Below are 15,074 nucleotides of genomic sequence, written 5' to 3'. Positions count from 1 at the left end.
GGATGGCGAGCATGGGGCCCCCCTGTGGGGACAACGGCGTGTTTTCTGCCTTCTGAAAGCAAGTGCTGCCCTAAGAATCAATGGTGTAAATAGCTGCGCTAGACCCTCTCCTTCCTCCGTCCTTCACCCTCCACCTTTGGGGCAGCGGGGGGAGACCAGGACCCCACCGCGAGAATCTGGAGTGCCTCTGGCTAAAGCATAGGTTGTAACAGGTCACTGACAGGGCTTTGGAGAGCTGCCGTGGACCCTGGTGGTGGCCCTCTTTCAGCACAGTCCTTGTCCTTCCCTTGTTCCCCCTGGAGCCACGCATTGGAAGCGAAGTGGAAGCACTTTGCTGAATGGGGACCGCCACGCTCGGCCACGCGCATTCGTTTCATTCATCCTGAACCAAGGGTGACAGCCTTGTGAGCCACACTCCCGGGTCCTCAGCAATGAAAATAGCTCCAAGACGCTCTAAAAGCCTCTGCCCACCACACACGTTACAACCGCCAAATGTTTTGTCCGCAACTATAGTTTTTTTCTCAGCCCCTTCTGTTTTCTCAGGCACCTGTGGGAAAGGTTATTGCTTTCTGTGTATATGGATTGCCGCACTGATTTCCAGTTCCTTGTCCTCACAGCTACAGCCTCTCACTTCCAGGCCTGCCATGCTGTATGGTTCAATAAAAAGCATTTGTCATTTTTAAAATCTTGCTGCTTTTTGGCTTTTCTTCTCCGTTGGCAGCCGGGACTCTGTAGGCAGCTCACGAGAAAGCATCGTTGCCTTGAGGAAATAAAGCAAGTTTTGGGACTCAGGTTCTGCAGAAGGCTGGGTTGGTTTTTTTTGTGTGTGTGTGGAAAGGAGGGAGGGAGGGATGGAGAACCGAGGCACGAGGAGGAAAAGCTGCCTCAGGTCTGAGCCAGAAGCTGGATGAACGCCACTGTGGTGGTTTACTGCAAAGCTGCCCTTTCTCATGGAAAGGAGCGAGAAAGCGCAGGGGGGTGGGAAAGCAAGGTGATTCCCAAAGGCTTAGCTGGGAGTCATGAGTGAACAAATGGGGGGCACAGCTCAGTGGGGCCATTAGTTCATACCAACAGCAGCAAGTCCTGCAGAGGAGCCCAGCTCTGGCATCAGCACCACGTCAGTGATGCAGCAAGAGCAGCATCAAACCAGGAGAGGGATGTAGCAGTCGAACATCGCCATAAGCAGAAAGGGCAGCACGAGCAAAGGGGTGGGCGCAGGGCAACACGCCTAGCATGAGGCATGTGCAAGTATCTCACCAAATATCCCGGCTGATCCGCTGGAAGGGCTGTGGTAGGACCTCAACTTAATTTTGAATGAATCTGGGGTCTCCCAAGGTGCTCGCAACACCCAGCCTCCCTGTCCCCATCCAGCCCCCAACCCCTGGGAGGTGTCAAAGACTTGCCTGGACGGAGGGTTTCAGCCAGGCTCCCTCCCGTGGCTCCGTGGGCACCCCCTGGCTCTTGCTCCCTGCGAGGCCGTAGGGACAGGCGCAAATCCCAGCAGCAGCAACTGGGGAGCATGGTGCGAGGTGGGAACCCAGTCCCAAAGACAGGAGCTGGAGCATGGACCAAAGGTGGGGAAAGGGCCCAGGTCAGGAGGGGAGAAGATGCGGAAGGACCCGCAGCTCACTGGGAATGCTGGTCCCAAAAAGGAAACTGGTTGGTGTCCATGAACCAACCCCTCATCCCCTGCAAACTCCAACTGGGGGGGCACCTCGGTGGGGCCCCCAGGGAGTGAGGGGAGAGAGGGGCATCAGCCATGTCTGCAAGGCAAAAGCACCTCACGCACGGCGTGCTCACCGCAGGGAAACCCCTGCCGAGCCGATGGGACCCCGCGCACCCGTGGTGCTGTGCAGGGGTGTGCAAGCACTGGACACCCAGCCTGGTGTCTCCAGCAGGTGGGGACCCAGAGCAGGAGAAAGGCATGTGCCACCCTGCCTGGGTTCCCAGTCCCCATGGTCCTCCAGCGGGGCTACTGTGGGGCTCGTGCCCACGAGCCTCCCCTCCAGCGCAGGGCAAGGGGCAAGGAAACGATGGTTTTGGGAAGCCGGGACAGCCTGCTTGCATTGGAGGAAGGTTTGTGAAGGTTGAATGGGTTGAGCTTCATTCATTTAACAATTTGCATCAGTTTTCAAGCAGCTAACCATGTTTCTTAGGCTGTTTTAAGGAAATGAGAGCAAAGCTTGCAAAGCAGAGGCATTTGTAGCAGGCAGGGCATCCCAACTGGGCTGTTGTCACAAAACTATTTTTTGTGGGGGTTTTTTTGTTGTTGTTTTGTGGGGGTTTTTTTGTTTTGTTGTGGGTTTTTTAATTATTGAAAATGTCGAGTATAAGTTTGCTTTGTTTTTTTTAACAGAAGCATGTACAATATGTTGCTTTGCCTTCAGCACATGGACCACCACCACCACTGAACCCTCCATGAAACTCACTGGTGAGCCGTGCTGCCAAGACCTCACCCTCGCCCTTACCTTACCAGCTACGTACTTATGCAGCACGCGGGCGTCTCTGCAGCCTCCGTCAGGCTGCTGCTGGGTCCTTCTCCCACAGCCTGAGGATGTTACTGAGCCCGAAAAAGCACCGAGCAGCTCTGGGTTTCTTTCTTTTAAGATCCCACCTGGCACCTCTTCTCTGAGAGAGCAGACAGCAGGTGCAAAAATCATTTTCTAGTTACCTTCTGATTTGCAGAGACCTGGAAAACTCACATATTTAAATCAAACTTGACAAAGTAATTGTAGCTGGCAACTTAAACATTAGGCAAAGTACTTTTTTTAAACCCAACATTTAATTTCAACTTTTTCTATGGGAACAATCCTGTCTCTGGATTGCCTAAACATCTCCCCTTAGCATTTCCCAACCAAAACTTTGCAGCTTTTTGACTCAAAAGCAGAATTTTCATCAAAGAAAATTATTTTGTTTTAATTTGCAAATGGCTTACACAGCCTGCAAATGAAACAAGGCATGAAATGGCTGCAGGGAAGGTAACACAGGACACAGCAAAACCAGTGGCGGAAGAATATTCCCAGCTACCATCTGGAAGGCATGTTCGGTCTGAGTGTTGCTATTTAAACAGGGCAGCAATATCCCGCTGCCCAGAGCGCTTGGAGATTGGAGGCTGGCTGCACGCCGTGCCAAGCGCCGCGGGACAGCAGTGCGGACCTCCGGGCTCACAGGCAGCACAATATACCACCGCGTGGTAAATAAACATGAGGCCCCATCGAACTGGTGCACTGTGACTGGGTACACTTCCCAGGACACGTGAATAATCCTTATTTCTCTTACCAGCTCTAAGAACAGCATTGTGCGGATCCAGTTTGTTTTAGTAGGGAGAAATTAAACTCCACACAAGTGCTGCGGCTCTCCACAAGGAAACTTGAACCGGCAGCTGCACTTGGTGCAGGATGGAGCTGAGGGACATGCCACGTGCAGGCAAAGAGCTGATCCAAAATAATGGGACTTTCCAGCAACGCTGCTGCCAGGGCTCAGTTTTCTTTATCGGGAGAAAAGATGTACCCTGGGGCCGTGAGAAAGGACAAGATGCCACAACACTGCTGCAATGACCTTCGGTATTGAAAGATCTTGCTTTCTACGTGGAGCCTGGTAGAGGTCACGGCAGCCTTGTTCAGGGATTAAAGAGAGGCTCAGAAAGCATTACAACACAATTTGGGATATTCAGATTTCTTCAGGTACCACTATCTAAGCACCAGTGTTACACACAGAGCAGGATGAAGGAGGTATCAGCTAATTCCCGCCTAAGGTCAGAGGCTCTTCAAGATGCAACAAGCCACAGGGGGAAGTCAGACCTCCCCACCGTGTATAAAACATCTGACAACAACAACAATAATGAAGGCAAAGTTATTCCAAAACTCTGGGCTGCATCGGTGTCTCTGTGCTAGCCCAGAAAACAATTATCTGGAGAAAGCAGGTCACACCTACACTTCAAAGTCATCTAGTAGTTACAGCTGACTGGCCTCCAGATACTGCTGGGAACAGGCTCAAAGGACTGCAACACCCATCACAGGGCAACACCTATGGGAAAGCTTCTGAGGAGCTCATCCTAATTCATCCCTTCGGGAAATGAGATTCACGGACACTCGCCTCCTGCTCGGGAGGTCCCTCAGAGCTGCCCGTCCCCACAGCACAGGGATGCTGTGAGTTGCTGGTGCCCCATGGAAAAAGTTCAGGGTGACCAGCAGGACTTCATTAACTTGGGACGAAATAGTAAATTACGGTCAAAATGAGTAGGGTTTGAATTTAGGTTAGCAGCCCAAGTTTAACCCAAAGGCTTTAATTTAAGCAATTAACCTAAATTACAGCCTTGACTTTACTGATAATTAAACTGAGATTAGGTAGCACAGGTGAACCAACCCAAGTTAGTAAGACACACTCTAATTTTATGGATATATGTATTTTCGCAAACAAAACACGCAGAGGCAATTCTGAAATTTTCAGCCTTGTCCGAGAAAGGGCATCCATCACCCAATAAAGGTTTCCAAGGGGGATGCTGGAGAGGAGCAGCAGTGATGAAAAGCTGTTGGAGGTACTCCCTGTTCCCTGGCTAAGTACATAGAAAATGGTTCCAATTTCTCATGAAAGAGGCTGGAGTTGCCTTTATTGCCCCGATAGAGTCAGAACTCAGTTTCCTAATCTCAAAGGATAGTTATTACCTTCATGCCAGCATGGTGCTAGAACCAAACTCAGCCAAGACTTTACAACATGGTGCAGAGATCTCCTGCCTCTTGTTCTGGGACTTGCACCTGCTCCTGCCTGCCCCCTTTGCCTAGCCTGGTAGGAAGAAATGAGGAGGAGAAGGGGACAAAAATGCTTTGGAACCCACTCAACCTTGCAGACGGCCTCTGCCATGTCAGGGGGGCTCTCACCGGTGGGACCTGCCCAAACATGGCTCCCTTTAACTGGGGGGGAAACTACAGAGCAGCTTGAGCGAGCACAAGCTTTATCCTCTGGTGAAGGAGAAAAAGTCTGTATCAGAGCAAGCTATCTGCATCAGAGCAGAGAATTCATTACATGCCTAGAGCTGCAGGGTGCATGGGAGACACTCCCCCAGGAGCTACCTGGAAACCCTGTGTTTCATCAACAGAGCAGGGTGGGGGCCCCCCTGCCATCACCCCATACCCCAAACCTGTAGCTACAGCTCCTTGTGCTCAGAGTTCTGCCTTTTGTAATTACCTCTCAAATTCCTTCCAGATGAGTGACAACCACATCACCTCCACCCTAGTGCAAATGTGAAATGGAAAGAAATTAATTTCTTTTTACTTGGTTGGAGGAGCTGTATTATTACTATTATTAACAATGGACTCCAACGCAGTTAGCATATTCTTTAGCCAAAAAAAGACAAGTTTCATATGTAAAAGGAGCCTGAGGGGAAAAAGGAAAGTACTGACGCATCACGCTGTTAGTAACCAGGGTGGGTTTCAGCCTGGCGAGCTCCGCTCACACTGAGTCAGCCATCTGGTCTACCCACAGTGTGTTGCTGAAGGTGGGAAGCCATCTCCAGGGTCCTCTCAGCCCCCCTGCCTGAGGATGGGAGAGTCTGCTGTTTGGTGGTGCTCTCCACTGTCTACACAAGAATACAGAAAGGTTTTCAGATGGTCAAGTGCGACCGATAGCACCTGAGAGAGCAATTCCCAAAGACAGCATGGGCATTTAAGAAGGCTGGCAACTTTCCTCTGCCTTTGAGTATCTTCCTATCCAGGACTTGTATCTATACGAAACAAACACGCTATGCAGGGGGGGATCAATCTCATGCATTCAGGTCATGACATCTGTCAACTGGTAGGCAAAACCATAAGGCTGATAAATAATCCACTGCCTTTTGGGTGCAGACCTGCTGGTTACAATCCATCTACTTCCAGTTCCCGTGGATGCAAACGTGCAGACAGTCAGACCTGGCGAGACAGCCCCACTGGGCAAAAACTGCAGGATTAAGCCCTTCCTTACCATAAAAGCACAGTCTTGTAATAGATACCAAAATAAACTAACAAATACTATTTATTTCCCCCCTACATTTAAAAATCCAATTGCAAATGCAATCCATCTGAAAGAAAGCAGCTGGGGGAACAACGGGGACGCAAAGTGTTTCTGGAAGTCTCCTTTACCCAGCTACCTTGCAAGACAGGGGCAGAGTGAAGCACAACACCCTCCACCATGGTGATTCCTCAGGGTTACGTTATCCCTGTCCTGCAGCCAGCAGCCGCTCAGACTCACAGACATCACGAGAGGAAGCTGTTCAGGGGGGATGCACTGGCAGGTTCACCCTCTTGTATAAATAAATTACGTATGAATCACCTTTTCCTGAACAACCCGAAACACAGCGAGGGCCAGAAACACTTGCTGTCCTTCAGAATGAAATATTTTCCACATTTTTCTATTCAACTTGTTACTCAAACTGCCTGCCATAAAAAGCGCAAAGGGCTGCGTTGGTACCTGTGGCTGAGAAAGGAAAGATCCAGGATGTCTTACTGTGTCCAGATTGATGTGGATCTGGGCGGAGGGAATCCTGCAGAGAACTTTCCTAGTGGATTCAAGCAGACTGGACCACACTTTCAGGTGTGCAGTGCTGAAAGAGCTTGATTCAATCTTCGGGAAGTCTCATCGTGTTTGTAAAGCATGAGGTGGGAACAGCCCCAGAGCACCCCATTTCCATCGAGCCAGTGGATTCAAAGCAGTTCCCATTCCCACAATCTTTCCTCCTTTTTTTTTTTTTTTAAATAATAGATTTTTTTGTTTGTTTGTTTGTTTCCATCCTGCTAAAATACCAAAGTCCAAATCTTTAAAGCCGAGGTCCCAGCACAACTATTTGTGATAGAGCTCAATAGCAACTGTCAAAATCCACAGCTGAACAAAAGACCTTGTCAAAACACTCAATTTTCATTCACACATTTTTTTTTCAGCAACAGAAGAGTAAGTCCGCAGAAGCAGATTTTCAGAAAAGATCAGCTCAGGGAGCTGAGCCTTCATAGAGATGGAAGCAAAACTGTTTCTGCAGATACATTGGGGTGGCATAGAGGGGACCGTGCAGGACACATCACAAAAACCCCGAGCAGAGTGATTTACTGCCGAGCTTGCTGTGAAACGCTGCTCTGTGCGACGCAGACCCCTTTTGTCAAACACAGGGGACGGTGACTTTTCAGAGCCCTGCTTGTGAACAGAAAAGGGGCAAAAGCAATCCCAAGGGATGAAGTTTTCAAATGGGAGGTGTTGAGTGACAGGCATTTTGAACGGTGTTTTCCTCCTTGTGCCCAACGTGACTCATAGCAACTTTCAAACGCTTTGATATGGCGAAGAGTCTGGCTGTCTACAAAGACGGCAGAAGGCGACAGTTATTCCCAAACAATACCACTGTTGCTCAGAACCTGGCTATATTATTTCAGAAGGGCGTGTGTGCGGAGTGAGTTCACTCTCCAGAATGCTGTTGGACATGCCAAGCCTAATTAATCAGAAAGATGATCCACCTCATCAAACCCATCCCAGTCTCATACATGCATAAAAGGCTCTCCTGAGCCCGTGGAGAGCACAGGTTCACCTTTCTCCTTTCCCTCCTACTCCTTGCTCCAGGCCAGCACCTTTTCTCCTTTATTCTTGCTGTAGCATCCATCCCAATCCAAAAGCCAGCAATGTCTCGCCAGTCCACTGTGAGGATTCAGAGGGGAAGAAGTGGCTTCAGCGCTGCTTCGGCCATCGTCCCAAACACCTGCCGCACCAGCTTCAGCTCATGCTCTGTCACCCGGGTTGGAAGCGCCAATGCCGGCAGTGGGTTTGCTAGGGTTGGCGGTGGCTTTGGAAGCAAAAGCCTCTACAATGTTGGTGGATGCAAGAGGATCTCTGTGGCTGGAAGGGGTGGTAGCTTCTATGGATCTGCAGGTTTTGGTGGTGGCGCTGGTAGCGTGTATGGTGGTGGCTTTGGCGTGCCAGCTAACCTTGGCTATGGATATGGTGCATTTGGTGGTGGCATGGGTGGCCCCGGATTCCCAGCTGGGGGCATCCACGAAGTCTCCGTCAACCAGAGCCTTCTGAAACCTCTCAACCTGGAGATTGACCCCAGCATCCAAAGGATCCGAAAGGAGGAGAAGGAACAAATCAAAACCCTCAACAACAAATTTGCCTCCTTCATTGACAAGGTGAGACACGAGCTTCCCTAAATATCTTGTCCTCATTTTTTTGATGGGGACCCTTTCCTTAGCTGCTTTATGAGCACATAAGCTGATCAAGAAGGAATAGAAGTGAGGAGCGAAACTGGGAGATGCTCAGTCTCTGGAAACTCCAGGGAACGGTACCTGCTGCATTGTGGTTGCTATGAATTAATCACCCAGTATTCAAGGTCCTCCTCATTTGCTGCTTGACATCTCATAGGCAGCAGATAAAGAAAGCTCTAGAAGACAATCCCACCCTTCTGGAGATGTTGGGCTCTCCCCACTGAGCATTGTAGCAGCCTGGCTAACAGTTTTTTAGATGGTTAAAGTGGGATATGAGCAACCCGTCTGAAAAGACCAACAAAGGAATCACATGAATTGGCACTAGGGACACATAAGCTTCTCATTGCTCGATTTTCTTCAAGGGCGTTTAAAGCTATTATTGCAACAGTACCGGTGTGTTTGGACTGTTAGTTCAAAATAGCAAAATCTGATCTGACACTGAAGTCTCTCCACTTCATTTCCTTGTTAACTATATTAGATGCACAAAAGCATCTGCTTGGTTTCTGCTGTGGTTGAGCAGCTCCCCTTTGGTTTCAAGGAAAATGCTACATTATTTTGGAGCTTTTGTGGGGTGGGGGAGCTATGCTGAAGGAAGGAGAAATGGCACTTCACTGTTGTTTGCTTAATAAGAGTGCAAACTCTGGTTTGCTCTTTATCTGATTTTGCATGCGCTCCTCATGCAAAATGCCTGCACCTTGTCGCGATTTAGCAAAGCACCCAAGGGGAAGCATGGTGTGAGAAAATGAGTAGTTGTTCTAGAGCTGCTTCGCAATACCGAGCAGGGTCCCTGCAGTCAAATGGCAAATTTCTGCTTCTACCAGATGAGAATTCTGCTATGAAAAGCAGCTGGAAAGGGTCCTTTCACCACCTCAGCTAGTGCCGAGATCCCACGTTTGCAAGGGAAGCTCTCCATAACCTCTGCTCTTTCAAAACATCTTCAGGATGTTTCTGCTTGCAGGTCCGATTCCTTGAGCAGCAAAATAAAGTGCTGGAAACCAAGTGGAGCCTGCTTCAGGAGCAGGGCATGAAAACAGTTAGGAACAACTTGGAGCCGCTTTTTGAGACTTACATCAACAACCTGAGGATGCAACTGAACAGTTTGCTGAACGACAAGGGAAGGCTGGAGGGAGAGCTCGTCAACACGCAGTACCTGGTGGAGGATTTCAAGAAGAAGTAAGTCTGTTGAGCCAGTGCTCTACTTACCTAGGTAGGTGCAGCCTTTCTTCATTCAACATCCTTAAGCCAGCTGGGGGATCCAGGAGAATCCAGGACACAGGAATTCCTGACAGCAAAGGCTGTGACATTTTCTCAAGATAAACGGTAATGGAGTAACAGATCCAAATACACAAACATTTAGGGAATAATTTAGCATACGATCAAAGACTTATTACCTAAATTACCTACCGAGGGAAAAAAAAATAAAAAAATTACACAGTAGGTCTGAGAGTTTCAGGACAGCATGCTTAATTTGCTTAAGTCAGGCAGAAGGAGTATGACTAATGGCCAGAAATAGGAAAAAAAGAACAGATACTTTAAAATTTTTTTGATGTACTTGTTTTAACTAGTTTAGCCTAGGAACATGCTCATGGTCTCTTATTCAGGTGTTCTGTGGAAGAAAAGAACATTGTATGCAAAATGTTCTTAAGGAAGTTCATTCCAGCAAACTAAAATCACCTCCGTCTGTTACTTGCCTAAACAAATGCTCCTTCTGCCTCCCTTCATTAGGTATGAAGATGAAATCAACAGGCGTACCGTTGCAGAGAATGAATTCGTGACACTCAAGAAGGTAAGAGCATCTGATGACTATTGGTAGAGCCCTAATCACCTGTTCATTCACAAATCCATCCATTCACATTCCAAAAAGGTTGGAGGTTTTTTTGCAGTTTCTTCCCTGGACTGCTACTGCAGAGATATATTGCTCCTGACTTGCTAATAGGAGTTTAACGCACATTACCTAAACCTCTTGTCCTCCAGGATGTAGATGCTGCCTACATGAACAAGGTGGAACTACAAGCCAAGGTAGATGCGCTGACTGAAGAAATTAATTTCCTGAGAGCCCTCTACGAAGCAGTGAGTGCAACCACCCCCCAAGACTTTTCAGCCCTCACTTAAGAGCTTCCCTCCCTCCTTGCCTCTGAAAGCCTGTAATTTCTTCCCGCAGGAGATGCTAACTCCTTTACTTCTTTAGAGTTGTACCAACCGTCTTAACTGTTCAGATAACAATCTGCAGCCTCTCCCAGGTCTGCATGCTCACCTGAGAGGATGAAAAGGCATCTCTCAAGTGAGTTAGCTCACCTAACCCCCTGTGCGCTTTGCAGGAGCTGTCTCAGATGCAGACCCAGATCTCCGACACCTCTGTTGTCCTGACCATGGACAACAACCGAAACCTGGACCTGGACAGCATCATCTCAGAGGTCAAAGCGCAGTACGAGGACATTGCCAACAGAAGCCGGGCAGAAGCAGAGTCCTGGTACCAAACCAAGGTGAAGAACCCGGGGGTTTCCATGCTGTTATCTTCATGTCTTGTCTTGAACAGATAAAGACTGACTCTTCCAAGGAAACCTGCTGCAAAATTGTATCTTGCACAGCAGCACTCCAGCTGCTAGCCTGGGCTCGAGGAGGGACCCGTGCTTTCAGGCACTTGGGTGACTCCCAAAGTGACGGATTTTACCTTGACCAGTTGTTCCTCTCTGTGACAGTACGAAGAGCTGCAGGCTACAGCAGGCAGGCACGGGGACGACCTCCGGAACACTAAGCAGGAGATCTCCGAGCTCAACCGCCACGTCCAGCGGCTGCGGTCTGAAATTGACAGCGTGAAGAAACAGGTAAAGGGCAGCAAACCCCAGTTTTAACCAATTTACCCCCCGATTTCCAAGGGAGAGGAAGGAAAACGTCAGAGCCAATTTAGACAAGTTTTTCTCAGTTTGATCCTTTTTCTCTCAAAAAGAGAATTCTCGCTAAAAATAAGCTGATGGTGCTGGAAGGCGACCTTGTGGTTTCAGGGCAGATAAAGAACAAGTTTAGGTCTTGTACGGGGAATTTGACCAGGGGTTTCTCTCCTGCAGTGTGCAAACCTGAAAGCGGCCATCGCAGATGCTGAGGAGCGCGGGGAGCTGGCCCTCAAGGATGCCAAGGCCAAACTGGCCGAGCTGGAGGATGCTCTGCAACAGGCCAAGGCTGACCTGGCCCGGCAGCTGCGCGAGTACCAGGAGCTGATGAACGTCAAGCTGGCCCTGGACATTGAGATCGCGACCTACAGGAAGCTGCTGGAGGGCGAGGAGTGCAGGTGGGTGGGAAATGCAACACGAGTCCTGATGGTGCAAGGGCAAAGCGATGTGAGTGCTGGAGATGCTCAGCATTTCTGAAATGACAAACAGCATGTTAGGGGTTGAGGAGTGGGGCAGATTATCCTAGTTAATGGAAATAAGATTATTCAGCATCCCTGAATTACGCTAAGCTTTTTCTCCCCGAAGGTCTCTAGGAAACATACCCTATTTTTCCCCACCCACTACCAACACACTTATCTTACCTCGTTGTGTTCTGTCCCTTAACAGGCTGGCTGGAGACGGCATCCCAGTGAATATCTGTAAGTCTCTAAAACATACACCACTGCCCCATTTAAGCATTGCTGTGTCTCTGCACCGAGCCGCCAATACCCAGAGAAACTGAGAGCTTTTTCCTTCTCCCCCTTGCAGCTGTGACCAGAACAACTGTGGGAACGGGATATGGAGGAGGAAGCAACCTCAGCATGGGAGGGGGAATCTGCAGCATGGGGAACAGCTTCAGCTGTGGAAGCGGTCCCGGGGTTAGCAGCACCACCCTCGGAGGCGGCAGCAGCTCCAGCGTGAAGTTTGTCTCAACCTCCTCCACCAGAAGAAGTTACAGAAGCTAAAAGTTTCCTTTCAGATGCCTTCCCTCGCCAGAAAACACCTTTGCGCTGGTTCTTTACTAAAGCATAGTCGGGGTCAGGAGGGTGAGGGCCACCTGCACCCCGTGTCTTGTTGCACAGGAGCCCCACTTTAGGAACCCTCTCTCCGCCGTGTTGTCTAGCATGCGTCGTGCAGGGCTCTGCTGTTGAACGTGGGTCCAACTGTTTTAAATTTGCAACTCGCTTGTTACAGCTCAGCAATTTTTGGCCGGATTTTGTATATAAAATATGTCCCATGACTGTTTGTCTCTCTTCACTTTCTGGTGTTTGTCTAATAAAAATGCATATGTAATTTATTCTATTTTGTGGTCCTTTTAATTAAAGGCAGGGAACAGCAAATGCAAATGCAGATAACAAGCACTTTTCCTGGGGCCCTGCCCAGTTGAAGGCTCAGACTTTTGCTCCTTGTCCACATTTCCTGAATCGCTCCATCAGCAGCCAAAACACACAGGCACAGCGGAGCACCCAGGGGAGGTTTGCCCTTGAATTTCGATGCTCTGCCCATCGTGCAGGTAAAACACCTGGAAGCTAAACACAGGGCACGCCAAGGCAAGAGTCAGGCTCAGGGGAAAAGGTCTGCGATATATTTACTGTGCAGCTTCCAGCCAACACAACATCCAGCAGCCTGGCTCCCAGGGGGTACACAGAGGGCACTGCCAAGCGTGTGATGTACCTGCATAAACTTCTAACAATAGGGAACTAATTTCTAGGGGAGTCAGAGCAACCACCCAACTTGTTCAAGTATATCAGTCCATCTCAAAACCCCTTTTACTGTGAGCCGTCTCACCTGAGCATAGGTGCCAGCAGCGCAAACATCTGCCCGAGCAGGTTGAAAACACTCCCTTCCTCTCCAGAGCACTGGCCACCCCGATTCAGGTGCTCAGCTTGGATCTCAATGCTGATGTTCCCTCTCCTTTGGGTATAAGCACATGGGGGATCTGGTCCATACACATTCGACATGCTACGTTGAATTAGATGTCACTCATCTGACAGCTATAAAAAAAAATATCCAAGAATGGGATAACTTGTTGGAAAGTGAAAGTTTTCAAGAGTCAATGTTTATTCGCATTCCTAGAATACATTGGAGACAAGATCTTGTTTTGAAAGAGTGGAGAAAACCCTGAGAGGTGTAGCAATCTCAGATGTGGCTCTGATTAATCAGGAGAAATTAATTGACAAGTAAAAGCAGAGCATCACCTGGCTGAAAGCTACAGAGTGACAGATCTCATTGCTGGAAGATCAGCTGAACAAATAGATGTGATCAGAAAAAAAAAAAGTCCCAACCCTCATCCCACGTAGTTCAGCAAGTTCGAGTAATGGATAGAGAAGTGCTCTTAGGAAAGTACTCGAAGAGGTGGGCAAGTAGGAGGGAACTGGCCTGAATGAGAGGCTGTATTCGGGTTTTCCTTCGAGACCAGCAGTTTCCCATAATTTTCTAGGATGCCCTGAACTCTGCGTGTCCCTCTCTGTATCCCTCAGGACATCTTCCCCAAAACTTGCAGGCTTGGTTATGGGTCTGCTGCAGCTCTTTCCTCCTGCTCCGCCACCTCTCCCTGCTGAGTACCCACAGCACCTTCCTGGGAAGGAGCGACACCCTCACTCTGAGCAGCAGCCTGGACAACGTTAAATGATGGTCTTCCTCACTGCTGCCCAAACACACCCGCTAACCCAAGAGGACAGAATGTGTGTAGCCAACGGGCACGTCAGAGGGATGCCACTCATTGCATCAACGCCCGCGTCATAGCACAGAGATTACAGAGCTCTTCACCTCGCACGGAAAAGGCTGGGGCCAGAACGTTTGTTCTCCCAGGGCACCTCTTTTCAAGCAAGACACAAAAAAACACCTGGGCAAAGGTTTGCATGTCTGGATGCTTGGCCAACGTACAGCTGCTCTTGCTCCAGAGCAGGGCTCTGGTCACTGTGTACGTAAACTTCTGCGTCTGGACAAGTTACATAGATACAGCGATGACCTGGGGCTTATATTTCAGTGGGAGGGGACAGCCCTCGTTAATTTGAGCACATCCCTGATTAAAAACTTAGTCATACAAAATGAATGGTGCTTACACTCAGGGGCTTGAATTTGCAGTGCATGGAGGGACTTGATTGCTAATTGCTACCCATAACATTTTTACAGAGTTCTTTAGGACAGTCAGTAGCTTAGTCACAGAAGCTCCTTTCTCTTAAAAAAATGCTGCTTGCTGTAACGCACAATAGCTGAAACACTCCCAGAACAGTTATTTTAGTTTTGTTCCAGAGCGTGTAACGGAAACATTAGAAGAATAGAGAGGAAAGGAGGAAGGAAAAAAGCCCCATACCCCAGCATGGCTGAAAGGCAAAAAGAGATGACAGGCACCTGCCAGTCACCCTCCTGGGACCTTCTGATCAAACTCACTTGCCTGCCCAGTATCCATGTGTGAAATAGCAAGCACAGGCTTGAAAGATGCACCTCTGAAGACCTGCGCCGTACCCTGCTGCCTGTGTGCGTTTTTTCAAGGGCTGGGGAAAGCCGTGACCCCCCAGCAATGTTCTGCAGGGGGCTGCCCCCTCCTCCGATGAGCAGGTTGGGCACGGGCCCCCACGAGAGAAAACCCAAAGGGCTGCAGGGTCCGAGAGAAATGTCCATCCCTGGGCATCCAGGCAGGACACTGGGAACGACTTCCAAACCTCTTGCTTGCTCTGGGGTGAGTGCCTGGGCATACAGTGCTGCCGTGCAGCGTGCACGGGGCGAGTCATGACACAATGTGTCTTTCACCAGAAAAATGCACTATTGGGCTTTTCTGGGCTGCTGTGGGAAGGAAGAGTAAAGGGAGTTGTCTGTGAGCAGTGTCGTAAGCCTGGATCCCAAGTGGTGAATTTCCTTGTGAGTAGGAGTTATCTGAGGGGGAAGACAAGAGGTGTGGGGAGGGCAGCCTGGGAACAGGCTTCGCACTGTGCAG

The 15,074-nt window shown here is 49.3% G+C and overlaps 1 protein-coding gene across 2 annotated transcripts; it reads left to right on the top strand.

The window, feature by feature from the left end:
* The first annotated feature begins 7,550 nt into the window (after positions 1-7,550).
* LOC119159154 (keratin, type II cytoskeletal 75-like) lies at positions 7,551-12,413 on the top strand. 2 transcript variants are annotated; one of them, XM_037411738.1, is made up of 10 exons: positions 7,551-7,896; positions 7,990-8,135; positions 9,169-9,383; positions 9,936-9,996; positions 10,185-10,280; positions 10,529-10,693; positions 10,910-11,035; positions 11,276-11,496; positions 11,765-11,796; positions 11,906-12,413. In XM_037411738.1, exons 1-10 carry the CDS (start codon positions 7,632-7,634, stop codon positions 12,100-12,102), a joined length of 1,524 nt encoding a protein of 507 aa, XP_037267635.1. In that variant the 5' UTR covers positions 7,551-7,631; the 3' UTR covers positions 12,103-12,413. The 2 variants fall into 2 exon arrangements, with proteins under 2 accessions (XP_037267635.1, XP_037267634.1); XM_037411737.1 differs by having other exon boundaries at positions 7,551-8,135.
* The last annotated feature ends 2,661 nt before the right edge of the window (positions 12,414-15,074 follow it).

Source organism: Falco rusticolus, chromosome 19 (genome assembly GCF_015220075.1).
Source record: "Falco rusticolus isolate bFalRus1 chromosome 19, bFalRus1.pri, whole genome shotgun sequence".
Taxonomy (NCBI): Eukaryota; Metazoa; Chordata; class Aves; order Falconiformes; family Falconidae; genus Falco; species Falco rusticolus.
Note: the sequence above shows the minus strand (reverse complement) of the source record. Positions and strands in the feature narration are given on the sequence as shown.

Bases quoted from the DNA above. Each gene is read 5' to 3' on its own strand.
- LOC119159154 (XM_037411737.1), top strand. From the start codon at position 7,632: ATGTCTCGCCAGTCCACTGTGAGGATTCAGAGGGGAAGAAGTGGCTTC. The intron at 11,036-11,275 runs GTAAAGGGCAGC...TCTCTCCTGCAG, and splicing joins TTGACAGCGTGAAGAAACAG to TGTGCAAACCTGAAAGCGGC. The intron at 11,797-11,905 runs GTAAGTCTCTAA...TCCCCCTTGCAG, and splicing joins CGGCATCCCAGTGAATATCT to CTGTGACCAGAACAACTGTG.